This window comes from Physella acuta, unplaced genomic scaffold (assembly GCF_028476545.2).
Source record: "Physella acuta isolate Inbredline_101_S28 unplaced genomic scaffold, ASM2847654v3 ptg000243l, whole genome shotgun sequence".
Classification (NCBI taxonomy): domain Eukaryota; kingdom Metazoa; phylum Mollusca; class Gastropoda; family Physidae; genus Physella; species Physella acuta.
This window is the reverse complement of record NW_026731762.1, coordinates 878,625-906,267: the sequence shown is the minus strand read 5'-3', so window position 1 is coordinate 906,267 and position 27,643 is coordinate 878,625. Positions and strand designations below refer to the sequence as shown.

At 34.6% G+C, this 27,643-nt stretch overlaps 3 protein-coding genes across 5 annotated transcripts; 1 reads left to right on the top strand and 2 right to left on the bottom strand.

Annotated features, from left to right (window-relative positions):
* Window positions 1–90: 90 nt before the first annotated feature.
* Window positions 91–7,476, bottom strand: LOC131938421 (uncharacterized). Its single transcript, XM_059296441.1, has 8 exons — window positions 6,755–7,476; window positions 5,953–6,132; window positions 4,983–5,179; window positions 3,434–3,609; window positions 2,503–2,756; window positions 1,934–2,032; window positions 844–1,000; window positions 91–583 (listed from the first exon to the last, which is right to left on the bottom strand). Exons 1-8 carry the CDS (start codon window positions 7,190–7,192, stop codon window positions 402–404), a joined length of 1,683 nt encoding a protein of 560 aa, XP_059152424.1. The 5' UTR covers window positions 7,193–7,476; the 3' UTR covers window positions 91–401.
* Window positions 7,477–9,768: 2,292 nt separating this feature from the next.
* On the bottom strand, window positions 9,769–15,965 carry LOC131938444 (uncharacterized). Of its 2 annotated transcripts, none has more exons than XM_059296478.1 (11): window positions 15,860–15,965; window positions 14,738–14,843; window positions 14,411–14,553; window positions 13,866–14,221; window positions 13,258–13,707; window positions 12,723–12,992; window positions 11,726–12,586; window positions 11,181–11,512; window positions 10,896–10,994; window positions 10,401–10,469; window positions 9,769–10,240 (listed from the first exon to the last, which is right to left on the bottom strand). In XM_059296478.1, the coding sequence occupies exons 2-10, from the start codon at window positions 14,816–14,818 to the stop codon at window positions 10,458–10,460; spliced, it is 2,604 nt and encodes an 867-aa protein (XP_059152461.1). In that variant the 5' UTR covers window positions 14,819–14,843; window positions 15,860–15,965; the 3' UTR covers window positions 9,769–10,240; window positions 10,401–10,457. The 2 variants fall into 2 exon arrangements, with proteins under 2 accessions (XP_059152461.1, XP_059152460.1); XM_059296477.1 differs by having other exon boundaries at window positions 15,864–15,949.
* Window positions 15,966–16,293: 328 nt separating this feature from the next.
* On the top strand, window positions 16,294–27,010 carry LOC131938414 (coatomer subunit beta). Of its 2 annotated transcripts, XM_059296428.1 has the most exons (25): window positions 16,294–16,408; window positions 18,888–18,997; window positions 19,276–19,505; window positions 19,602–19,771; window positions 19,926–20,040; window positions 20,203–20,295; window positions 20,467–20,604; window positions 20,855–20,974; window positions 21,069–21,176; window positions 21,302–21,445; window positions 21,540–21,685; window positions 21,800–21,896; window positions 21,996–22,050; window positions 22,309–22,411; window positions 22,505–22,625; window positions 22,713–22,784; window positions 22,922–23,077; window positions 23,171–23,260; window positions 23,434–23,520; window positions 24,408–24,552; window positions 24,663–24,782; window positions 25,038–25,273; window positions 25,474–25,518; window positions 26,238–26,393; window positions 26,530–27,010. In XM_059296428.1, exons 2-25 carry the CDS (start codon window positions 18,904–18,906, stop codon window positions 26,599–26,601), a joined length of 2,913 nt encoding a protein of 970 aa, XP_059152411.1. In that variant the 5' UTR covers window positions 16,294–16,408; window positions 18,888–18,903; the 3' UTR covers window positions 26,602–27,010. The 2 variants fall into 2 exon arrangements, with proteins under 2 accessions (XP_059152411.1, XP_059152412.1); XM_059296429.1 differs by lacking the exon at window positions 25,474–25,518.
* Window positions 27,011–27,643: the final 633 nt, after the last annotated feature.

Below are 27,643 nucleotides of genomic sequence, written 5' to 3'. Positions count from 1 at the left end.
ATATATATATATATATATGACAACAATTATAGCTACATAATGAATACATTGTTATATATAAGTGAAAGAAATATTCTTTATTAACGTTTTTTTTTTTACATTTCTCTTTCACACGCAATCAACTTCCTCTCACTCTCTATCTTTCCAAAGTTCTCCTTCAAATGTAAATCTGTATGTGAACACTTTATGTGAACACTTTCTGTTTGTTCGCGATAAGGAAAAATACATATATGATATTCATATCGATTATATGGGCTAACATATAACGACGATTTTACACATGCATTTTTTTACAAGCAAGATGTTTTTTTTTTTTTCTTAAAAGTCCATTTTTATGAAGCGTATTTGTTTTTGTGAACACATAGAGCAACACACTGATCATGTTACAGGTGACAGCAGTGCTATGTATAGAGAAAATATGCCGTGATCTTGCAGGGAGCCTTGTTGTTGTTACAGTTGTCCACAAACAGTCTAACCCAGTGAACGCTGAAGCCATCGGGGAAGACGATGTGCTGGTAGTTGGTCGTACTTGACATTCCCAGTGTTTGGTAGTTAAGCCAGTCCTCGGATTCTCTGTGGCCTGGTATTTATAGATAACCAAAGAAAAAGTTTCGTAAAAAGTCAGATTTAAAAACAAAACGGAACAAGTTATCGCAGGTATTTTACAGTAGGGATATACCATAGTTCTATATATAGATCAGGGTTTATTTTTCTTGTATTGAAATTTGAATAGCCTATATTTGAGGTGTAGCCTATCTAATACAACAATCTCCAATATTTTATTTAAAAACAAATATTTAAAAACACAACTAGATCTATATTAAGATACGAAACAATTACCAGCAGCTCCCGTGACGTCGACCTGTACGGTAATCTCGATGCTGTCATTGTTGTTGTGCTTGATGACGTGTAGGACTTTCTTGTCGAACCCTGTCATCAGATAGGGGTCAGACACGTCCCCTTGCTCCACGTCATCAACTCTCCACACTGCTCCCCATCCCTGCAGTAATGTTTGGTTTTTGTCATTTTCGTTTTTTTAAAAAGTCCTTTTTGATATTTGATAACTTTTTTTTTAGGGGGGGGGGGGGTGTCCGGTCTTTAATACAGCCATCGTTTTGTATTGAATAGGAAGTGGGAGAAAAGATAGGTGGCGAAATAGGTTTAGATTTTCGTAAAGATAAGCAACCCAGGGTAGGGTTATAAAACGTGAAGTTACTTTTTCTAAATAATTAGATGAAAAACAAGATGTTTTGGATGTGGTGATTTTTAAATGGAAGGATGGACAATTAGGGTCTGGCTGTCTGGCTTTTTATGACAATGTTCACTGTAGCAATATAAGAGGATCGGGGGGTAAAAATGGAATTTAGGACTATACTCGTTTTCGAAAGGTTCAAAAATAGGGGGGGGGGGGGTGAGCACTAAAGTAGCAGTTAGCCTATATTACTGGTATGTAACCAATGAGACAAAACTCACATACTGTAGTAAGTAGCCTATGTTGTTGAAATGAAACTCACAACTTACCAAATGTTGATATAAAACCCTAAGTGAGACGCACAAGTTACCAAATGTTGGTATAAAACCCTAAATGAGACGCACAACTTACCAAATGTTGATATAAAACCATAAATGAAACTCACAACTTACCAAATGTTGGTATTAAACCTTAAATGAAACTCACAACTTACCAAATATTGGTATAAAAACCTAAATGAGACGCACAAGTTACCTAATATTGGTATAAAACCCAAAATGACACACTACATACCTACTGTAGCAAGTAGTCTATGTTGTTGAAATGAAACTCACAACTTACCTAACGATATAAAACCCTAAATGAGACGCACAAGTTACCAAATGTTGGTATAAAACCCTAAATGAGACGCACAACTTACCAAATGTTGGTATAAAACCCTAAATGAGACGCGCAAGTTACCTGTGGTTTACCAAAGCTCCATAGGTCATCTGTTTTCCCAAACCACAGACCAGACTGGGATTGCCCTGTTACCACATTGTTGTCGAAGATTGAAGAGACCTACAGCATTTACCAGAGGAGAAAATTCAGTGAAATCCTATATATTTTTTTTATACTGTGTGCCTGTACTCCACATCACCACATCCCACCTCTATATGGACCACTTCCCACGTCCTTATGGACCAAACTACTACTTCCTAAGTCCATATAGACCACATCACCACTTCCCACGTCCTTATGGACCACATACCACCTCCATATGGTCCTCAGAGGCACATCCCACCTCCACTTGGCCCATATTCCATCTCCATATGGAACACACCACCACATCCTACCTTGGTATGGACCACATTCCACCTCTATATAGACCACACCAACATATCCCACCTCCATACGGATCACATCACCACATCCCACCTCCACGTGTACCACACCACCACATCCACATATGGACCACATAACAACATCCACCGTATGGAAGGTCTATAAACCCTACACACCTTGGAAATGCAACCAAGATCTGCACCTACCTGATTTCCGCCCAGGACCAGAAATCCCTTGAACGATGTGAAGTCTGGTATCACACGGAGGTGTTGACTGATGGGCCGGACCCCCCAGGTGCTGCCATCCCAACCCAGGGGCGACAGCTCGTAGAACATCCCGTGCATGTCCATGAGGTACCTCTCCGTCTCCACCTCTCGGATTCGCGGCCACTCCGTCTGCCACAGGTGGTCAAAAGCGTGAGAAGCTTTGGGCAGTCTGTACGTCTGCCATTGGCGGTATGCTGTGTAATACGTCCACAATATAGGCCTACACATTTTCTTATTAAACATTTTGTAAACCATGCAAGCTGGGCCGTAGATTAGGATTAGTGTTTAGCGTTTTAAATCTTTATCAGAATAACGATACCAACAAATTATGTAAGTTCCTAAACTTTTATCACACGAAAAAAATAAACTGAATTTGTAATCTCAGCGCCAATACATTTTAATAGTTTTGATAAACAAACACATTAAATTTAACATTATTAAAAATGAAATTCGAAATTGATTAATAGTATCTGATCAGTTTCTTCCAGGTATCTCTGTGGGGGAGGGGGGGGGGGGCACCTACCGCCCCGCGAAAGAAATAGAATGTATATAGAAAATATACTTTTACCAGTGTCCGCCCCCCCCCCTCCCTGAAAATTTAGGTCCGCTTTCCACCGGAAAGTTTCAAATGCCCCCCCCCCCCCCCCCCACCCGGAGAAAAAATTCTCAAAAAAACCACTATCTTATTTAGGCCTAGCTCACGAAATCTCCTAGTAGTGAATAACAGTAGCCTCCCTTCTTTAAAATCTTTCAAATGTCGAGATGCAGGTGTATTGATGGTATTGGCCTAAGAACGATGCTGTATATTCAAGCTACCAAACACGCTGACAAAATGCTATAAAGGATACCAGTTTAAAAGCATTAAAAGTACCTGGTTCGGAGCCATCAAAGACTTTCAAGATGACGGACCTATAGTCCCATCCCAGCGCGTAGATCACCTGCCCGAAGTTCCGTCTGCCGGCTACCTCGACGAAAGCCGTGTTTGATATGATGGTCCAGTTGTTGCCGGGCCCGGTCCATTCGGCTAGCCTACCGCCATGTTGGGCACTGTGATGTTACACACGTTCATAAACAAATTAAGTTTTATACTAAAACACGTTTTAAAAAATTACTCACGTTCATAAACAAATTAAGTTTTATACTAAAACACGTTTTAAAAAATTACTCACGTTCATATACAAATTAAGTTTTATACTAAAGCACGTTTTAAAAAATTACTCACGTTCATATACAAATTAAGTTTTAAACGAAAACACGTTTTAAAAAAAAAATACTCAGGTTCATAAACAAATTAAGTTTTAAACTAAAACACGTTTTGAAAAATTCACACAACTAACGAAATTTTAAATAAATCCAGTGAACGGGTAGGCCTACAATTTTTTGTTTTCAAAATTTAAAACAATGGAAGAATATTTTAAAAGCTTGATAATGGCCAATTCCTCGATAAACTTCTGTTACTAAAGTAAAAATATGCATAGCTACACATCTTGTGCTAACATTCAGTTGACAATAGTCTTTGGGGTCGTCCATAATTAAGGCTATTTTCTGTCAATTTTTACCCATATCCCATTAACACATAAGGAGTATAACGTCATTTGCGGAAGAACCTTTTGGTGACAGTGAATTGTTTACATCAAACGATTACGAAGATAACACTGATTGGTAGTTTAACAGGCGAAGATCGATAACAGTGGTCGACATAGTGTTGCATGTGTTAATTTATTTGTTAGTGTGTAGATGGGGGTGTCAAATTACTGGGTTTGACCCGTTTTTAACGGACTTATTTCTTTCAAACTTAGCATATTGTCAAACAAGTGAACAAAGAAACGGATAGTGTAACTCGAAAAAAAATGCATGTACAATTATATATAGACAACATTAACATGGGGGAAAACTCTGTGCTCTTGTTGACGAACGTAGTCAGTGGCGTCACTTCGTTGGGTGTCACACTTTGCGGTAACACAGAGCGTCAACATTCCATAAAAAATTATATTGGAAACATTTGTGACGCTAAAAATATGTACAGCTTGGTGACACCCTATTCGAACGGTGTAATTCCTGTTGGTATCATTCAGTACTTAAAGATGTATATAAGAGTGATGTGTCATGGGCATTTCAGTTAATAGTGAGTTCCCTTTCAAACCTGACGTTTATTTCTGTGACCTCAGCATATGAAGGGATAGTGTGATCAGCACTATGCCCAGCCGTCTTTACTAACCCTAAAGTGAGTAAGGTACCCATCAGAGTTAAGTGTACTCAGGGACGGTCTACTGAGTTGAACCCGAATTCGAACTTACGGGTTAGCGGTCCAGCTCTCTACCGCTAGGCCACTCCGTCCCATATTTCAGTTAATGGGTAAAGCAAATGTTGCTAACTTGTATCGCATAACAAAAAAATAAAAAGCAATCGAAGCCGCTTACCCGTTGAAGTCTGCAAGCTCAAATGTGTTGCTGGCAACGACAAGCCTTCCGTTCATCGTGTGAGCAGCTTTAAAGTGGGGCTGCTCCCCCTCCGAGGCGGGTATATTTAGGGCTGTAACCAGGTCAAACAACTGCGTGCAGTTCATCAACAAGACGTCACACTCCCAAAGTGGCCCGTCCATACCTAGCATGTACACCTACAACAGGAAAATACTTGCAATAAAGTACTATTTTTACTTATTGATGTCATTATTAAACATTTACATTGACTAGTTGTAGGGTCGGGCTGATAAAGCTCATGCATGCTAAATCAAAACGTCCCGGGTTCGAACCCCCTGGCTCCATAGCTAGGGACAGCAACCCATCATGGAGAGAAAACTCCAAAAACAAACAACTGCTACTTGGTAGTTTGTTCTTGGATGGACAGATGCATAGCATGTTGGCACGCAATAGTTAATTGTATTGGAGGAAATCAGATTAAAACTAAGAACAAAGAAAAAGAAGAATTAAAACATTGGCGCCATTATTAGAACAATAGTTTTATACCGTTTACATGCACGTAAAAGATACATTTTATTTGCATCAGGTGTTTTTTTTCAATGGTCGTTCATTCCAAAGATATGCACCTAGAATAAAACAATTTTTTATTGAAATACTTTTTTTTATCAATGGCCGTTTATTCCACCTAAAAAAAGAATAATGTTTGACAATTTTTAAAAAGGTCATGACACTCCTGTGAAAAAATGTTATACGTTTACCAAGAAAATGTCATGACACCCCTGAGCAATACAATGTTTACCAAGAAAAGGTCATGACACCCCTGAGCAATACAATGTTTACCAAGAAAAGGTCATGACAACCCGAAGCAACACAATGTTACCAAGAAAAGGTCATGACACCCCGAAGCAACATAATGTTTACCAAGAAAAGGTCATGACACCCCGGAGCACTCCTCACGCCGTCAACTCACCATGGTAGCGGGGTACACGAGGTGCTCTGCCGTAGCCGCAACCCTGACGTTCTGTAGCTGGGGGAAGTGACGTATCTTGCCGGTAAGGCTGATAGCCCAGGCACCAATAATCAGTTGATTGGTCTCCTTGTGAATGATGCGATTGGCGTATGTGGAGTTGTGGTCGGCTATCTTGACCATCTGGCATTTGGAGAAAGAAAATATTGAGCACACGGTGTTATAGTTATAGCCTCCTCGTTACAACCAAGTGTGTCTGACCCTCATTTCAAGACCCCCCCCCCCCACCCCACCCACCATACACACACAGGAACAAAAATAAAGAAAAATATTATATAAATTTTTGAAGACGAATATGCTTATACATAAATAAAACGTTTCAAATACTGGGTATGTTTGTCCCCACCGCAATTTCACGTTATATATGGTGGGGAGGTTGATGTTTGTCCCCACCCCAATATAAGGTTATATATGGTGGGGAGGGGCAATACTGTCGCTGTACTGGCTGCAGTGAGGGGCGTCCAGATTTCTAGGGCCACACAATGATCTTATAGTAACCAACAACCAACTATAATCATCAGATAAGAGGACATAGACAAATCTGACCAGTCTATCGAGGCTATTTGTATTTGGTCTAACGTTTATAAAAACTAGTGCAAACTGGCGTCCAATTTCAAACGCTGATGGTATTTTTTAGGGTTAATTTTAGTTTAAACATTTTTTCTTTTTATCACATTCATGCGACCGTTTTTTTTTTCCTCTCAATAGTTTAAGACTGAAGAATTAGTAAAAAACAAAAACTCACCTCAAAAGATGACGTGATCTGGTAAAGACCAGTGCCACTGCCGGAGCCGGGGACTGAGAGATACGAAACCATGTAGAGACTGTCAGCCCACGGCATCAGCGCACCGGTCCCACTCTCAGAACGAATCGGACCGCTGTCTGCGGTGGCCGTCAAGCTTGGGAAAATCCCGTTCACATGAAACGGCGCACCGTTCACCGGCGCGTCCTTGCACTGCGCGTTGCTTGCGGTTTTACAGAAGTCTTTAATGTTGCTTGGCTTTTGAAAATACTTCATGTTTTTCAGCCTATTCGTTCTCAGCATTTCCAGTCGTATCTTGTCTTCGGCGTCTAACATAGTTTTTTTCTTTCCCGTTGAAGACCAAGGCGGCGCATTACTCTGGTCCTGAGCGTTTATACATTGAAAACTCAGCAAAACGATGAACAGGCATAAAGCGAACATTTTTAAATCCGAATGTCCGAGAACACGAAAATCTTCGGAAACTTGATCTGTGTTCAAATCACAACATCGAACTTCTTTCTTTTCGTTTAGTGCAACATTCGCTACTATCTTCAGCAGCTCTTTAAACTTAAAACAACACAGTCTTTATGCTCCATTAGATCACAGGGCTAGTGAAAGTCCTGGAATGTCTAGTCGGCCGTTGAGTCACTTAACAACCACTGTAATCAAAACTTGGATGATAACGGTGGTACAGACCAGCAGATAACCTGACAGCTGGGCTAGTGGGAGACTTGACAAGGACCTGAAGTGAACACATCCGCTGAAATCTTCTGCTCCAATCGGTGGCGTAGCCAACCATGGAGATATCATTGGGGGGGGGGGGGGGGAAATTGCTTTATTTTTATTGTGGATGTTGGATTGTCCTTTCGCAATGAGTTATGTTTATTTAATGGAAAGTCTATTTAACATTGCCAACAAGTTTGCAATGCTTCACGATAAATCATGTTTGTTAGATTCGTTTTGCAGGACCTAATCCACAATATATAAGGGGCCAAACACACACTATATATATATATATATATATAATTATATATATATATATATATATATATGTATGTATGTATGTATGTATATATATATATATATATATATATATATATATATATATATATATATATATATATATATATATATATATATACACGTTTTGTAGTAGTACAGTAAATGTTTAATGAATGTTTCGCAAATAATTCATTCAGCCTAGTTTAGTGTAACAGCAGTTTAAAAAAAAATTCATTTATATTTGTTATGCCTTGAGCAGTGGCCAAATTAGGGTGAATCGGTAATTCGTCTTGTGTATAAATACATAAAAGTTGATTTAAAATTCAAAGTAATATGTCAATATCAGAGCTTGGATCCGCCCATGACCAAACAGGCACTTCTAATTTTAAACCGATTTACTTTCTACACCAGACAACTCTTGGTGTTGTCCTTGACCTTCGCCGGGTTTATGATTATGTCCCTTGGTGATACATAGGAACCTAATGAGTGAGATATGATAGGGATAAAGTTGTTTTTCTTTGCAGTCAACATTAATTCATAATAGATAGAAGCGTAAAACTATGTTAGAACCCACTACTCACCCTCCATTTTAAGTTAATTTTTTTTTTAAAGCACCTTTCATAACGAAGATGACAGTAGAGCTTTTGTAGTGACCTTGAGGGAATCGTCACAAGAGCGGATTATTTCAAGTATTTGTTTCCTCAAGAAGTCCTCTGTTTACCCGGAGTTAAACAGGACTAACAGAAAAATGTCTCCAATATTTTCAAAACATTTTCCAGATGTCACCAGATTTATCATATTTAACCTATGTGAGCCCAGCACATTTTAATCACAAATAAAAAATATTTTGTCGGCACCTAAAGAGCAGGATATACAGGGGGGGGGGGGGGGGGGGGTTAAAAATCATGCAGATTTAATTTTTTTAATGTCCAGCCTTCAAGAATCTTTAATTGTATTCAACATTCGAAGAAATAAGATTTTATGTGGGGGTTAGAGAAATTAATCTATCACCACCTTTGTAGACAATATAATTAATAACAGCCTATTAATAGTAGCCAAGTGGTAGGGAAGAAAATAAATTGTGTCATGATGTTGCTCAAAATAATTGGTTGTTGCCCCATGTTAAATATTTGAAATTGTCAAAATCAATTTCAGTGAAAAGTGATAAGATGACCTTATAATGTTATATGTGAAAACAGAGTTAGGGAGTGCGTGTGAGGGCTAAGCCTACCCATTAAAAATGTTGGTATAATACTATAATTTTAGTATAATACTGGTATATTTAGGTTGGTGTAACGTTGCACATCATTACTTCTTGCTGGTTCAAAATGACTTTGCAGTTGCATATTGTGGTATGATTCAAATTATATAAAAAAATGATTAAATCTCAATGAAAGCGAACACAAGTTTAGATAGGAGAATCTGCAACCCTTCCTCCAACTGAGTACTATTTAGACAGTTCAGACAATTTACTAGACTGAACAGACACTTTACTCCCACATGCTACCATATGTTAACACTATTTTTGTTAGTTAACTCATTATATTTCCATAACTCAAGGACCCTTTTCATCATCATCTTTTTCCGTTCATGCTCACGACAAGTGGAGCAGATGAAGTAGACTTCATTTGTTTCAATGACTGTGGCACAATGGGTGATAGTGTTGTCAGCACTATGCGCAGACGCCTTTACTGCCCCTAATGTGAGTTAGGTCCACCCATCAGAACAGGGTGGACTCAAGGACTTCCTACTGACTTGAACCCGGATTCGAACTCGAGACTTTTCTGGTTAGCAGCCTAGCACCGAGGACCTTTTTAGGCATGTATAATTTGAAAGTATTTTATGCTTCACTGAAAACAATACTGGCTGATTGTTAAATTAATTAGTTAATATTCAAAATTGTGTACATTTACTCTACACTTGATTACAAGAACAGCTACAATCAAATAGTATTTTTTTAATGGGAGGGTGGGGAGGGGGGGGGGGGGGGGGAATAAATGAGAAAAAGGCTGTAATAGCAAAAAAAAAGACCACTTTTATTAGGTCTGTTAATAAAAATAGCTAACAGCTCAATAAATATTGTATATAACAATGGCTAATATCTGAAACATAATTTTAGACCCATATAAAACATTTATTACTTGTGGGCTTTGGCAACCTTTATTTGGGAAAAAAAATAATTTTATCTTGTTTTGAGTTATTATAGTTCAATTAATTAATAAACAATATACTTTTGTACAATCTGTGCATTCTGTTACAATAAATGTAATCAATAAGGTTTAGATCTAGAATTTGTTGGCTTTTTTCTATGCCTACTTTGATATGTTAACAATGTGAAGTTGTCATTTATGTTTTCTAAAACAAAACTGCTAGTCAAAAGATATTAATATTATAATGTCTTCACTCAGGAATTTCAGAAAATACATCAAAGATCATTACTCCAGGAAGTTTTCATAAAATAAAAATTTCAAAATTTGATTTCGTCACCTGTAATAGAATTTATAAAACAAATAAAGTACTGATAAAGATAAAACAGATAAAGTACTAAGGTTAATAATGGATTTTGTTTACACAAGATAAAGTATCATGTTAGTAAAAATTGTCAGTGATAAAAAAAATTAAATTTACTGTAAAAATAAAATCTCACCATGTAGAAATGAAAAGTTTGTACTTGATAGACTTGGCCATAAAGCAGCTACAGCACTCATATGTCTGTCTAGGAAAATGAAAAAAAGAAACAGACAGATATTAATATTTACTACACCTTTCCTTCATATACTAAGGTCAAGAAACATAGGAACTCTACCTCATCTGCCCAATGGATCAATAGGTCTAAAGAAGATTCTTTATTTATTAATATTTACTATCTACTTATGAAAGTGAACTTAGTTAACAACAAACAAAACCCGATTACATTGAATTGAAATAAATAAGGTAAATTACAGAATTCTTTATGAAAGAGAAAGTAATAAAAGCATTGTAACTAGACACAAATTTATCCTGGAAGAGTATTCTCTTAGAAATGTATAGCAGCTAACCTTATCAAAAACTTTAAGTATGTTTAAAAGTATCTTATGTTAAAAAAAAAAAACTATAAGCAAAATAACCAAGTGTATGAAACCCTTTAATTGTAACAACTTACCTCATCAAGGGTGTCCAAAAGTTCACACAAAAAACCACCAGCTCCAGAAACACTGGACTGATCTTTTCCAGGCCCCTTTCTGAGATTTTCTCTCAATTTCTATAAGACAAACATAAAAGAATATTGGATCATGGACTTCAACTTTGTAATAACATGTTATTAGCACTATTAAAAATAAACAGAATCATTAAGTTAAGGTGTCAAAGGTTTATGAGCCTTAAAAAATGAGACCCCTTTTCTTATAGACCTCATAAATGAATGACCCCTAAGTAAGAAGCATTTTACCTCAAGTGTGTTCAGTTGCTGCTGTAGTATATATTTAGAATGTGCAAACACATCTTCATTTAAAGACATCTTTAACCGTGACTTAACAGCAGATCGTATCGCAAAAAGTTCAGTCAGATCGCTAGATGTAAGAGCTATGTTGAACTGATCATTTGCTGCAGGCCTCAAAGATTTGGCTGGATTTTTGGCTGCAGATGAAACAGTAACCGTGAGAAGTTGGCCAGATGGCGTGATCAACATACAGGAAGACGTTTCATCCAATTTTACTTCCTGGTCTTTGGTGAATAAAAACTTTAGAACATCTTCAGCGCTGCCCAAAAGTTTCATTTGTGCTGGAACATAAACAAAACAAATAAAAATAATTTTCTAGGTACTCACAAAATTTTTATTAGAAGAAACCCCATAACAAGATATAATTTTTTCTTAATTGAGTTGTGTATTTGTAACTCTAATTTTAAAAAATTTTCCAAGATGACCCAAAAAAAAAAATCAAAATTTAAGTAGACGAAATATGAATGTACACATTTAAAAAATATTGTACTCACCAAATGTTTTAGAAATTAAAAGTCTGACTGTAAAACTTTCTGACTTGACAAGCTGATCATTGCTTTTAAATTTATTCCCTACTCTCATGTGAGCCATCTGACAAAGTTCTTTATGAAGATGGTTTTCTCTATTGCTTACCAGATCCATATTTGTTTCATCGGAAGGTGGATAAATAAAATTCAAAATATCAAACTCATGTTTTGAAAGCTCAACACTGAGGCATTTGTGTAGCTTCTGACTTAAGACCATTTCTAAACTATCTGGCATGTTTAAAATTAAATTTGCTGTCACTCTTATTGTTGGGAAAAAGAGAAGTTGATTTAAAAATGTCAGCGGTATAAGAAAATCAACTTTTGAATTTGGAAGGAGTCCCTTATTTAAAGGGAAGCAATAACTTCTCACAGAATGACTTTCTGTCCAACTAGTTTGTTTAGCGGAGAATGCTTTCACAGTCACCAAAAGAGACCAGTCTTTGGAAAGCAAAACTGGACTTCTATTTTCCAAATACACTTTTAAAGCCCAGTCTTTTCTGTAAACATTTTGAAATGATGATATGTTAAAAATGCAATTAATATTCAAGTCCAATAACTCTAGGGATGCTTGTTGATTTCTGTTAGTAGATTTCCTCCCTTCTAAGCTCTGCTGCAAGTGACAGAAAATATTCATCTGCAGCAAAAAGGTGTCAATGAGTTTTGATGTTTCCTTCACCTCTTTAAATCTTTGAGAGCACAGATCAATGTTGTGTAAGATTTCAGTGAACGAATGTGCTGATTTTGGTGCTGGAGTTTTTGTGCTGTCAAGTATTGTTATTGGCAGGAAGACAGATTCATAGCTGCAAGTGACTGCCAGTAAAGTTAAACCTGTTGAAAGAAATTAATTTACATATTTATCTGGTTGAGTTTCAACTCATTTTTAAAAAAGCAAAAATAAGTTAAAAAATTATGTTAAATAATTTAATTGCAAGATTCCAGTGAAGATGTTAGGGTTTTTAATTACTTCCTGTATCCTGATCTGTAGGTAATACAGCTGACAATTTGGAAATCCTGGCCTTTTTAAAAACAGTTTGCAAAACAGGAGTCATTAACACATCATCACTCCCTGCCAGCTTTGAAAGAGTGAATTTGCTTGCTTCAATGCTTGTTCCTGTACTATAAACACAATGGTTTTTATACTTGATGCAAGATCCTATAGAATGTGGAAGTGAAAATACTAGAACAGATGGAATCTTATTTTCTTCATCTGGTGTTAGGTACATGCAGCACTCTCCTGAAATTGAAGGAATAAAGTGTCTTTTACATGGGGCTTAATTAAATCAAGCTTTCAACACAAAACATTAAACATAAAAATAAAATTACTGGTACAAAATTGTTTTTAAAATTTTTTAATTAATTAAACTACACAAAAATTGTTTATAAAACTTAAAAACAAACTAATCTGCACACATTCTTTTCCAAAACAAAATTTAAAAAAAAAAATAAAAATCAACTACTAAACAGCACAAAATGATTACATAACTTAAAATCAAACTAACCTGTAGCAAAACAAATCAGCAGACCTTCCATTGTTGACTTTTCATTAAACTGTGAATTATTACTGCCCTTATCAAGAGCAGCAGCCAAAGCTGAAACAATGCCTTCATTTTCACCGCTACACATTTTTGGTAAAGCTACATCTATCTCCATTATGCTAATTACCTCAGAGTTCATTTGGCAAATGAGACCAAACTTACTATTCAAGGGATTCATTGTCTTAGTAGAATATGAATAAACACACCCATCATTTGTACTAAGCAATACTATTAGTGAATTTAAGCAGCTGTTTTCTTTACCAAAGAGTGAGATAAAAAGAGTTTTGGGCAAATATATTGAAGACCTGCAAAAATGCAGTTGTGGATCAAGATGTGTTGTTCTTTCCCCTTGTGAGGGTTCTTCCTCATATTGTGATACAAGGTACATTATCCTCTTTCTTTCATCAGATGGAGCTACAAATATTTTTTAAAATATTATAATTAAATTGTTACAGTTATGACATTGATATTACTAGTTAACTATGGAACAGCAAAAGTTTTGTCAAAATTCCAGCAATGGTAAAAAAAATTAGTTTAAAAGAAAAATGGAATTTTAAAAGAAAGAAACTTACAAACAAATAATTTTAAACTTAAGTTTGTAGCTACGTTTTGTAGTATTTTGAGCTTATTATTTTCCACGTCCCAAACTAGAACACAGAGCTGAACAGATCCAGAATCATCCACTAGCAAAGTTATTAATTTCTCATGCACCTGCACCTCAAGAATATTTGAATCTGACTGGTACACAAGTTCTTCTTGTTTCAGGATTATCCTCCTAAATTTTTCATTGATAGATTGTTTTATTTTGGAGTCGGACATGTGATTAAACATTTCCTGCCTATTTTCTTGCTGCTTCAATAGGTCACCAAATATGTCTTCTGAATTAGGAAGATCTTCTGGTATGCTTTTCCTTCTACATGTTGATGTTCTGCAAGATAAGAAATAGGTCTTTAATGTTAGTTATATACAATCTTTAGGTGTTTATGTGTAAGGATAGTAAAATATTTGCTTTAAACACTTTATAAATGTAAATTCTACTTATTAAAAAATAATTATTTAAATAAAAAAAAAATTTCATTTGGTTGAAAAAGGGCATAAACTTCAAATGAGAAAATACCCTGTTCCTTTCATTTGTCCATCAAATTCACTTAATCGTGTTCTCCATAACTTGTTATCATTTGTAGCAATAAAAGCATAAGAGGCAATCTCTGAGTTTATAACTGACACACTGTTTACTGAATGTGGGCATTCAATTCTTACCTGAAATTTTAGATTATATATTAGTATGTTTTTAATTTTTTTTGGACAAAAAAAAATGAAAGGAAACATTGAAAGGACATTCTAATTATACAGCAATATTGTTTCAAAAGCAGGAGCAGAATAATGTAAAGTTAACTTTATAAAATGACTAGAATGAATAATATATATTTTTTTAATAGCTTACAGTAACAGCAGACACCAGTTCAAAAAGATGAATAGAGTTTCCTGTAGCAGTCACCACAATGTATTGGCTTGTGACAGGCATTTTTATTCATAATTTCATGGCAAACCTTACAAAAATAGTATTACATATTAAATTAATAATTAATTTAAAAGGTACAGCACTAGTTGATATTTTAAGAACTATGTCACATTGACAATGATTTACTAATACCATACTATGAATAGGCCAGTGATTGCGGGGCTTTCCTCACTTACTTAGTAACTGAGTTAGGCTTGTTGACTATTCTAAAGTCTAAACTACTCTTATGATGTAATATTATTATATTAATTTGTTAGTTATGCCAGAGGCGTAGCGAGGGGGGGGGGGGGGGGCAGGGGGGACGACACATATGTCCCAGGGCGCCGACCTTAGGGGGGGGCGCCAAAGTGAAAGTTTGAGGGGGGGTGCAAATGAAAAGTTCAAGGGGGGGTGCAAATCGAAAGTTTGAGGGGGGCGCAAATGAAAAGTTCAAGGGGGGGGTGCACATCAGAGTTTGAGGGGGGGGGGGGAGGTTGCAAATGAAAAGTTCGAGGGGGGGTTGCAAATGAAAAGTTTGTCCCGGGGAAGAGTCGCTATGCCTCTGAGTTATGCCCACACAGATCAATGTGTCAATACCGACATACATACTACTGCATAGTAACATACATAATTAATTATAATAATGTCCACTAAAATATTTTAATTGTAATAATTCATTTATTAAGAATTGGACTAATTGTTAAGCTTTAGACTTAGACTACTTAAACTAGATTTTTTAAAATATTATGTTAGTAACAACAAGCCAGCTCTCTCTGAGTCTGAGCATCTCTACCCCCTTCCCCCCCCCCCCCCCCCCTTTCCTTTCTCTAGATTAATGTCTGCTGCAGTAGACAGTCCTCAGTGTATGAAATTACTATTGTCAGTATTGTGACGTACTTACTAGATCTACTACTTAACTTATTTTAACTAGATCTAGATCTAGAGATCTAGATTCTAGATCTAGTTCTAGACTGTACACCCGAGTGTACACACACCCCACTGTAACTCTGATAAAAATAATAAAATTGGTTGGGTAACTGCTTTTTTAATACTACATAGATCTACATACATGGTACTAGATCTACATACTACTACTGCATAATAGATCTAGAATCTATATTAATATTTCGATCTGGTGTTAGATCTAGAGCTAGACTAGATCAGATCTAGTTCAAGTTTCCAGCTAAACTTGTTAACTTAACAAGACAATGTTAAGCAAAAGTTCAAAGTTTAAAAGGTCAACTATTTGCGGAAGAGACTCATAATTGTTATATCTTACGGCTTTAGAATTTAAATATAGCCTTAGCTAACAGTTATTAATCTAGATCTATATAATATATAATCTAGATCTATAATAGAAATCTATAGTCTAATTTTATAATATCTTTGTTTTTCAAAAGGAAAATGTTTCACAAGGTTATTCTAAAACCGGCTCACTGTAAAAATTTGGCTTGTTTACAGTCGATTAGGCCAATTCATACGTTTATCTGGCCAATGTAAGCGTACCGGAAATAAAGTGTTGGCAGTTTCTTATTAATGGTAGACTTGTACATTTTTGATATTGTAACTGTTTGTGAGATCGTTTCACTACAACTGGCGTTTGAAGAAATAAATGTATGTAAATTTTGTAGTTAAAAGTTCATTTTAATCGAATAATATCCATAAATAATGTTTTTTTTAAAAATATATGCATGAAACTGAATTAAAGTTAAAAAGTTTAACCGCCCCCCCACTTTCTAGTTTTTCTAGTCTTAACTTACTTACTTAAGTCAAGAACTGTTCAATCAAGCTCAAATTATTAATTACTCAGTTAGTCAGTACCATTCCTAAGAGCTAAGACTATCCTACTAACTGTACTAAAATAAAATACTAGCTCTAGATCTACTATCCTTTTCTTTTTTTAGTAAACTTTAGATCTAGACTAGTAATTTAAGTAATAGTAGGTTGAATTATGGATTTTTTTAAATAAAATATTCTGTTATTTCAAATACACCATTAAGTTCCTTACCCCTTAAGAGAACATTTGACACCACATTTAAATATCTAGCTTATTCGGTTGACGAGAAAAAAGAGAATTTGAAAATTTAGCTAGAATGGAAAATGAATGACAAAACAAGAATCTTGCTCCTGGACCGGCATAACATGACGCCGTGAACTTGTGTGCACGAGCTTTTAATTCCCGCCATGGTAATTGCGTCAGCTTAGGTCATTTACTCACCGGAAAATAACAAAAAGCAACTGGTTGATAATAAAACTTAGATCTATTTATTTTATTATTTATTAAATTCTACTCTACATTTTATTCATACCATTTTAAGAAATAATGAACACCTACATAAATCAAACGACCATAATAAATATTTTTATTTCAAATTCTAATTTTAAATAATAAATATGCATAAAATAATATGATAGTAATAGTTAAGATATTTTATAAATGCAAATACATTTTACACTCAATCACATTATATTGAGTCAACAGTGTGGCAGCTGAGGTTCATACATGGTATTAGTGTCTTTTTTTTTTTTACATTACATTTTTTTCATCTTGAAAACATGACGTATGTGATTTTTTTTAAAAATAAAATCTCCAAACATCGTCACTCGCGTGATTGCTTGCTTATGTTTACTATCCTGTGGATGAACACGCGTACACGAGATGGTCGGTGTCTTCACTTCTCTCCCCCCCCCCCCTCTTCTTCAAGCAAATTGAAAAAGAGACCTACTTCCCTACTTCTGGTCATTTTTTTTAGTTCGGTCATTTTTTTTTAAGTTCGGATATCAGGCATGCTAGACAGCCAGCTGTATAAAAAAAAATATTTTTAAACTAGATCTACGTCTAGCTTAAAAAAATAAATAAATAAACGCTTAAAATGCCTGTAAACAGATTATTTAGCGCCAAAAAAAAGGCCGCTGAACGAGCATTTTTTACAATACGCAGCAATGAAAAAGGCCAACGGCCAATCAATTAAGTCTAAAAATCGCCCGTAATTAGGCCTAGCTCTGAAAAAGGCCACTGAACGAGCAACACTGATTATATAAACGAATAGGCCACGCGGCGTTGACGAGGTCAACCACCGGTCACGAATGCAGCAACGGTCGGCCCACAGTGAAGAAAAAATCAATATACTAATAAAATTACTAATACAATAATAATGTCTATAATTTTACTTTTTCCACACATGCTACAATTGATTTATAATTAAAATACTAGACTTAACAGTTCATTCCGTAAAAAACAAAAACTAGTTGTTTCAGTCTGGCAACTAGCGTAACAATGACGTCATGATACTTAAAATAGCGGATAGAAATGTCAGCGTGGGTACCTCATCCTCGAGGAAGATTTTAGAAAAAGTAATCAAAAATACTGTAAATATACATGATAAATATATCAATTATATATTAATGTACAGTTAGTCGAGCCGTTTTCCCCGTTAGTCTGTCGTTTTTGGCGGCGGTTCAGTTTTTACGGAGAGTGCTCCACTAGAAATCCTCTCATTATTTACAACCACGAATCTTGCGATTTTTTCTGGCATTCTAAGGCATATTATCCATTTTATTAGCAATTTGCATTAAAATAATGATGAGAATTTGCGATATAAACAGTTTTTTCATTTGTCGTGGATGGGACCCCTAAAATAAACGGAAAAACCGTCAGAAAACGATGCGTGACGTTTCAGGGTCAGAGGTCAATCCTGCCATCTAAGCAATGCGCCAGACTAGTAATAGTATTAGTATCCTAACTAAGCCCTGAGCTGTAAACCAAGAAATAAAAATTAAAATAATTGAAGTGGAGGTCTTGAAGTAGTTAAAGAGGTCTAGACTTAGATCTAGATATAGATACCTAGTAGAATGCCAAAGTTTCATAGATTCATAGTTAGAGCTAGGCTTGATCTAGAAAGCTTAAACTGGTTAAAAGTTATAACAAAAGTATGACTATGATAGTGATTAACACTGATTATGGCACTACTCTTAAATTCTTGAAAAAGATATTCTCACATTCTTGGTAGATAGTTTACTTTGTTGACTTCATATTGGCCAAATTAACTAATAAACATATGCCTACTTTATAATACTTTACTCCATCTTTCAGAAAACAAATTGCCAAGATGACGACAATAGCAGAACAGCCATGTTATACTTTAATAAATGTGCCAATGGATGCTGAGCCACCATCTGAAATGCAGCTTAAACAAGACCTTGGTATGAAGTTCTTTTTTTTATCAAGTTATTTATTTGAGGAATATTTTATGATGAAATAAATTGTGCATGTAATGATAGACCTAATAAGTTGCATTAACATTGTTCAGTGTTACTTAAACATGCCAACTTTTCCAAGCACACATGTTGCATTGTGGAAAGTATAGTTCTTCAATAAACATTCCCCTGACAATGTAATTTTTAAGAAACTAATTTTACTAAGATAATTATATTATAATGTTTATGAATGTTATTGTTTAGTTTCTTCTTTCATTTTACAGAAAAGGGAGATGCCCGAACTAAGATTGATGCCTTGAAAAAGGTTATTCAAATAATCTTAAATGGAGAAAAAATGCCTTCAATCCTGATGATCATCATACGATTTGTCATGCCAATGCAAGATCACACTATTAAAAAGCTACTCTTGGTTTTCTGGGAAGTCGTTCCTAAGTATACTCCCGAGGGAAAGCTATTGCAAGAGTTTATACTTGTCTGTGATGCTTACAGAAAGGTGTGGAATCTATTTTCAATTTGTGTGCTATTAATATAAACAATATAAAATCGTCAAGTATAATTCTCTTCTTTAATCCTCTTTCTCCATTGATAGGATCTTCAACATCCCAATGAGTTCATCAGAGGATCAACCCTTCGATTTCTTTGCAAGCTTAAAGAACCTGAACTTCTTGAACCCCTTATGCCAGCAATCAGACAGTGCTTAGAACATAGACATTCCTATGTACGCCGTAATGCTGTGCTTGCCATTTATACTATTTACAGGTGATTATAAATTTTTCAATACTATGATTGTTAAAAATCCTTCATGAGTTGTAAATTAGTTTTAAAAAGTTCATATTAGTTTTACATATTACAAAATGGTATATATTTAAATTTTAAAATACATTTTTTCTCAAAAAGTTGCTTGTTTTATTAGAAATTTTGATTCCTTGATACCTGATGCCCCTGAATTGATTCACAACTTCCTTGAGGGGGAACAAGATATGTCCTGCAAGCGAAATGCCTTCATGATGCTTATTCATGCTGATCAGGTGACATATTTTGAAGATTTGTCTCTATTATAGTGCCAACACTTGTTTTTAAAAAACTCTTTCAAACCAAACACTGGTGAATAAACCTAAGAAAAACATTGTACTTTTTTTTATTTGTGCTAAGTTCATTCTTTAAAAATCCATGTTTCACTTTTGTTTTAGGAAAGAGCACTGAACTACCTGAGTAGCTGTATTGACCAAGTGACTTCTTTTGGTGATATCCTTCAACTTGTTATTGTTGAGCTTATTTACAAAGTAAGTCCTGAAATTCATTGTTTTTGGTAGTTGTTTTAAATATGTGGTTTACATTACACTATTTTAGAATATATTTCAATATGTATTCATAAAAGTTTTGAAGAACTTATAAAATTGAATATTCAATAATTTAAATGTCTGTTTGCTAATTCAAACCACCTTTTATATTAGGTTTGCCATGCCAACCCAGGAGAAAGAGCTAGGTTTATCCGTTGCATATACAATTTGCTGAATTCTTCTAGCCCTGCCGTAAGGTATGAGGCTGCAGGAACTTTAGTCACTCTTTCCAGTGCTCCTACTGCCATTAAGGTAATACTATAGATATTAAAAAGATTTCATAAATAAATATATAGGGGCTATTCAAATGATTTAAGAAACACTTATTGTTTATCCTTAAACTGTACTTAAATTTCAAATTCACATTTCAGCTATTGTTTAGTGAACTTAATTTTGATCAAAAGTTTTATATAAATTAGTTGATGTGCATAATTATTTAAGTTTATAATAATCTTAAGTTGTAATGAAGTTGATACAGGTATTTTTTGAATTCTCTCTGTAGGCAGCTGCAACTTGTTACATTGAGCTGATTGTTAAGGAGAGTGATAACAATGTTAAACTGATTGTGTTAGACAGACTTATAGCACTTAAAGAGGTTCCAGCCCATGAAAAAATCTTGCAGGTATAAATATCTAAATAAGCATTAAGACTTTTTTTTTTAAAAATCTATTTCTAAAATATTTGTAAATCATATGGCAACATTTTTTAATTTGCAGGAACTTGTAATGGACATTTTAAGAGTGCTAAGCTCCCCTGATCAGGAAGTAAGAAAAAAGACACTGACCCTTGCACTGGATTTAGTGACATCTCGTAATATTGAAGAGGTAAATTTTACCAAGCTGATCTAGTCTGCATAGCTTCTGATTTGAAATTTTTTGAATTCATATTTTTTTTTTACAGGTCTTCACATGAAATCATTTGATCATTTTAATTTTTATTTTGGTTCTAGATGGTGTTGGTGTTGAAGAAAGAAGTTGTGAAGACAAATAATGTTGAACATGAGGATACTGGAAAATACAGGCAGCTGCTTGTTAGAACTTTGCACCAGTGCAGTGTTAAGTTCCCAGATGTTGCTTCTACTATCATTCCAGTGGTAAGAATAAATATGTTAATATTGAGTAAAACAATCACTGATGCATTGCTCATCATAAACATGTACTGTATTCCTGTTTTAAAATACTTTTCAGCTGATGGAATTTCTTGGGGATACAAATGAGCTGGCTGCAGCTGATGTACTAGTGTTTGTACGAGAGGCTGTTCAACGTTTTGACCAGCTCAGACCCTTGGTTATTAGCAAGCTTCTAGATGTGTTTAGCACCATCAAAGCCATGAAGTGAGAATGTTATTTTTTATTTTTATCAATCCACATTGTTAGTTTACAAAAATTATCTGTAGCAAATTACTGCTTACTGCCCATTCTTTAATATTGTCTGTTACTTTTGTATAGGATTCATCGTGCTGCCCTTTGGATCCTTGGAGAGTATTGTACATCTTCTGATGATATTCAGAGTGTTATGACTCTCATTAGACAATCTCTTGGAGAAGTAAGGTTTTTTTTTTAGAATTTTGGTGTTTTTGATGATAAGGATAGTTAAACTATTGGGGAATGCGTCTAATTAACTTATGTAAATTTCTTATTTTAGATTCCCATTGTGGAGGATGAGATGAAGAAAGCTGCTGGTGAAGTGAAGGAAGATGGTAAGTGCCTTTTTAAAATCCTTATGCTGTTGTTTAGTTTTGCAATAAACTTGTGTAAAACTAGACAATAGAAATAAAAGCAAGATTTGTTTTTTAGATTTATAATTTTTTTTAAAAATGTCATTGTCCTGTCAGCAATGCTTGCTAAAAATGTTGGTTTTTTTTTTTTTAAATTAAAATCCGGACATGTTTAAAACTTCACTGCCTAAACAGGCTGGTTCTTGTAGTTACCATAATCAAAACTTATGGATTTTTCAGAAATGCAAACTGGAGGCTCTGTACAGCGTCTTGTGACAGCAGATGGCACATATGCTACCCAAAGTGTTTTCAGTGCCAGAACTTCAACTAAGAAAGAAGAAGTGTAAGTCGACAGCAAAGATGATTACTTGTTACAATTCTAATTTATCCAACAGTGAACAAGTAGTTAAGGAATTTAATCTTTGTTACTTAACAGTCCTCCTTTGCGTAAAGATATGATGGATGGTGACTTTTTCATTGGTGCAGCCTTAGCAACTACTTTAACTAAACTTGCTCTCAAGTATATCAGCATAACACCGGACAAAAAGAGACAGAATGTAAGTTATTTTATTGTAATGAGTATGCTCCTTTTTTGTTATTGAAAATAATGGCTATTATTTTATTTTTGTTATGCTTATTTTCAGAGCTTTGTTGCTGAAGCTATGTTGATAATGGCTACAATTATTCATCTTGGAAAATCTGGATTACCAACTAAGGTTTGTTTTCATTGCTCAACAAACTACTTTTAATGTAGAACTATGATACCGTGCTAAAATTTACATAATTGAGTTGAAATTGCTTTAAAAAGATTTTTATGCTGGAAATTAATTTTTTAAAATATCATTTACCATAGCCAATAACTGATGATGATGTGGACCGCATTGCTGTTTGCCTCCGTGTGTTAGCTGAAAAGTCTGATCTGATGAATGAAATATTTAACGTAGCCTGCAGAGGGTCTCTCTCTCTTATGCTAGCTGCCAAAATAGAAGAAGAAAAACAAATGCAAGAGGTTTGTTTGCTTCTATTTGTATTTAAAATGTTGTATCCATGGCATAATTTTTATATTTAGTATTTTTAATGCTGATGTTTTTGTTCACAATAGGCTGCTGAGCGTAAAGTTGTCAAGGTCCATGCTGATGACCCAATTTCCTTTGCCCAGCTGATCAACAGAAGTGACCAAGGAGCTGGTGAGGTAATTGGACATTTTTCTCTTCTTTTAACTTGATGGCACTGAAGTAAACTTAATATAATGTTATACTTTTCAGTTTGGCTGTTATTCAATTAATACAGTCAAGTGGATGTTTCAAGTTATTTTAATGTAAACTTCTCAGTTTTGACATAACTCTTTACACTCTTTATCCTTAGAATATGTTTGAGCTGACACTGTCACAAGCTTTAGGAGTAAATACTAAAAAAGATTCTGATCCTCTTGGATCTTCTAAACTCAATAAGGTTTGTACATTATAAGCTAGGAGTTAATATCATATTATCATCCAAGGTTAAAATAAAATTACAAGTTTACTAAAGTACCCTTGGTGACGGAGTGGTCTAGCGGTAGAGAGCTGGATTACTAACCCGTTAGTCTCGAGTTCGAATCCGGGTTCAAGTCAGTAGACCGTCCCTGAGTCCACCCAACTCTGATGGGTACCTAACTCACGTTATGGAAAGTAAAGGCGGCTGGGCATAGTGCTGACCACACTATTTCTTCATACGCCGAGGTCACAGAAACAAGTGAACTCTACTTCACTTGCCCCATAGCCCGTCAGGTTTGAAAGGGAAACTTTACTTAAAGTACCCTTGGGGATAGCTTGTTCTAGTGGTGAAACACGCTGCTATCCCCAAAGTCACAAGCTTGAAACTAGGTTGTCCCAGACAGCTGCCACTCACATCCAAACCAGACAAGGGGTGGAAGCAAAAGCTTGGCTGGCACCCACAAGCATAGCACAGTGGCTGGTAACATGGGTGAGAGAAATGCCCCATTCTTCATCCGGACCAGTGCCTGTACACAAGAGAAGTAAACTAAAGTACCCTTTCTAACCAGATGGTCCATGGTGCAAGTTGAAGTAGAGTTGCTCTGACCTCAAAATATGGTATTGTGCAGTCAACAATCCTCGGACACCTAAACTTTCCCATTAGTCAAGTATCCATCCTAGCAAGGTAGACTCAAGAACATTGTATGGACTTGAGCCCATAAACTTAACTCAAGACTTTAGTGTTTGTAGTCATATGCTGAACCACACTGTCATCCATCAAAACATTTAGTAGGTTACAGCAATTGTTGATGGTAATTTGTGCTTGGTTTAAAGTGTTTTCACCTAAAGCTTGTATTATTCTTACAGGTTTCACAACTAACTGGCTTCTCTGATCCAGTCTATGCTGAGGCTTATGTCAATGTCAACCAATATGACATTGTTCTAGATGTCCTCATAGTGAATCAGACAGGAGACTGTCTTCAGAATCTAACTTTAGAGTTAGCAACACTTGGTAGGTCTTTTGATTCTGATGAAGCATTTTATATTGTTCAATATTTTTTGTTGTGTTGCAAATTTTTTCATTGATTATTTACAACATAAAAAATGAACTATTTTTTCCAGGTGATCTGAAGCTTGTTGAGAAACCTCAGCCTTTGACATTGGCACCACATGACTATTGCAATATAAAAGCAAATGTCAAAGTTACTTCAACCGAAAATGGAATTATATTTGGAAATATCGGTGAGTTTGATTATAATAAAAATAATAATCATTAAAACTAGCTTTTTATTTTTTAAATTTAAAAAAAAAAGAAATAGAATTCTAAATTTATGTACAAAATGTTGTTCAATACAGTCACACTCAACTTTTATACTTTGTATTGAGAATTAAAGTACATGAAATAACAACTTGCTGTTTTTAAAAATTTCTTTTTCATAATTATAATTTTCAATATAAAATAAGTGTAAAACGTTACTGTCTTTCCTCTTACTTCAGTTTATGATATTACTGGCGCAACTAGCGATCGGAATGTTGTAGTGCTCAATGACATTCACATAGACATTATGGACTACATTGTGCCCGCCAGTTGCACAGACACTGAATTCCGCCAAATGTGGGCTGAATTTGAGTGGGAAAATAAAGTTACTGTCAATACCAACATTGTTGACTTGAAAGAGTACCTGGAACATGTCATGTCTTGCACAAACATGAAATGTTTGACCCCAGAAAAGGTATGATTCAAGATTCAATGGATAGTTAGATAATCTTTAACATGCTAATTCAGAACTCTTACTAGTGTTTACAAATTGTAATGTTAATAAAGTAAGATTGTTCACCATATTACTGCATAACAGATGTACTTAGTGTTGTTTTCAATTAGGAGAATAGCAATCAGGGAAAGTTAGATGTCATCATTTCTGATAATTCTTAGGTAGAAGACACAGATTTCAATCCTCGTATGTTAATAAGATCACAGGTGACTTAACTTCTTCATTTCCTTGTCGTAACAGGTTCAGGAATCAGTCTTCTTTACATCTCTTTCTCTTTTACAGCCAAAACACTTTGTGTTCCCTCTTTCTGATTATTTTTTCATTAGATTCATTTCTTGATAAGAAAATAAGTAGAGAAAAACTATTTTTATTTTCCCCTGTTACTTTTTACCCTATTTTGTTTCCCTTATTGTGTTTTAGAAAATTTATAGCTGTTTTACTTGTACCCTAGGAGTTCTTTCCATTACAAAGACATTTTTAAAAAAATTAAGTCTGCAATTTGATTTTAAAAGTATTGGTCTTTTTGTACTCATTTCTAATTTTAAGCACTGAACTGTTGATTATTATCATTCTTGCCAAAGGTTTGTTTTCTTAGTGTATTTTGAAAGAATACAAATGTGTAGTTGCTTAACTTCCTTTTCCAACCTTTTAAGTTTGCTATCCAACTTGCCTTATGTATATTATTTGACTTCTGTTTATAAAGCATTTCCAGCATGACATCTTTTGTTACAGGATTTCTAACCCCACTGAATAATTACATTTTACATAATATATAGTTGTACAAATATATTGTGGTTAGAGCTTATAACCCTTGAAAATTATGTTGAAATATTTTTTAGTTGATAACTAATTAATTTGATTGTATTTTACTATATACAAGTTCCCCATAAACATTGTTGCTAACTTGGTATCTTGTTTTTGTTAGGCTCTTTCTGGTGACTGTGGCTTTATGGCAGCTAATATGTACGCCCGATCTATATTTGGAGAGGATGTGTTGGCAAATTTAAGCATTGAGAAGCCCTTGCATTTGGGTAAAGATGCCACAGTGCAGGGCCATGTTCGGATTAGAGCAAAGAGTCAAGTATGTGCACTTTTATTTTGTTTTTGTTATTGTCGTAGAGCAAAACAGTTATGTATCATCCAGCTGTAAAGTTGAAGATCAGAAAGTAAGGACTTTTTTTTTTGCTTGTTACTAGTCACTATAACTTTTTTTTCAGGGCATGGCATTAAGCATGGGAGACAAGATCAATCTATCCCAGAAAAAAGCTGCTAAAATAATGGCAGGTTGATCTGAAGTTTTTGGTGGAACTGAACTTACTTATTCATTTTTATCTGCTACCAACATTTTTCTATTCACAAGTTTTGACTTTTAAAAAAATTAACATGTTTTAAAGGAATTGTGTATTTTATCATATTTAATCTATTCCTTTTAACTGATAGTTTCTTTGCTGTATTGAATTCTTGTTATATAACATGTATAATCAATGTCTGATTCATACACATCTTAAAGTCTCTTAAATATTTTACACAAATACAAATGTACTGATTAGTTGCTGCACATTTACCTGTAGTTTATAGGGAAACTTATTGTTCTTGTCATTTGTTAGACAGGAAAGGTATATTTAAAAAAATATATATTGTGTCTGGGTTTCTTTGGTATGAAGTTTCAAGAGGAACTTTAAATGTTGTTATTATAGTGTCATAAAAAAGCTGGACCTCTGTCATTTGAAATTAATGTTATACACTGTATGGTATTGCAGTTGTGGTTAAACAATAAATTACATACTTTATAAAGTCAAAGTTTTTCTTTTCTTTATCACCTCCATGGTAAATTATCTGTGTTTGAGATGTAGTGTTTGACAATACAAATGCTGGGTGAAAACAATTAGTTTATTTACGTGATGTATCAACATAGAAACAATTTAATCTAAACAATATTTTAAAACCCTACAGCTTTTTTCCAGTCAACTTTAATTTCTAGGATGAGTTCACTTACAAAAATGACAATTTATGTAACGGAACATAACAAGTTTAGTCTCAGTAACTAAGAGACCAGTCAACAGAAAAGGTGGTTAACAGATCAATATCTGGCAGTCAGTAGGCAACAATATCTAAAACCATGACCACACATTCAATTTAATCAACATTTTTATCTAGAAATGTTTTATTTCTCTGTGTAAAAAATTGAAGAGCAATGATGAAAAACAATACTTGATCAAGAAAATAAACTCATGAGGACAACACATTTTATACAGTATGCTATTAATTTGTGGTATTTACATATTTTTAACAGTTAATATAAGTATTAAAAAGTTCAAATAATGAGATTTA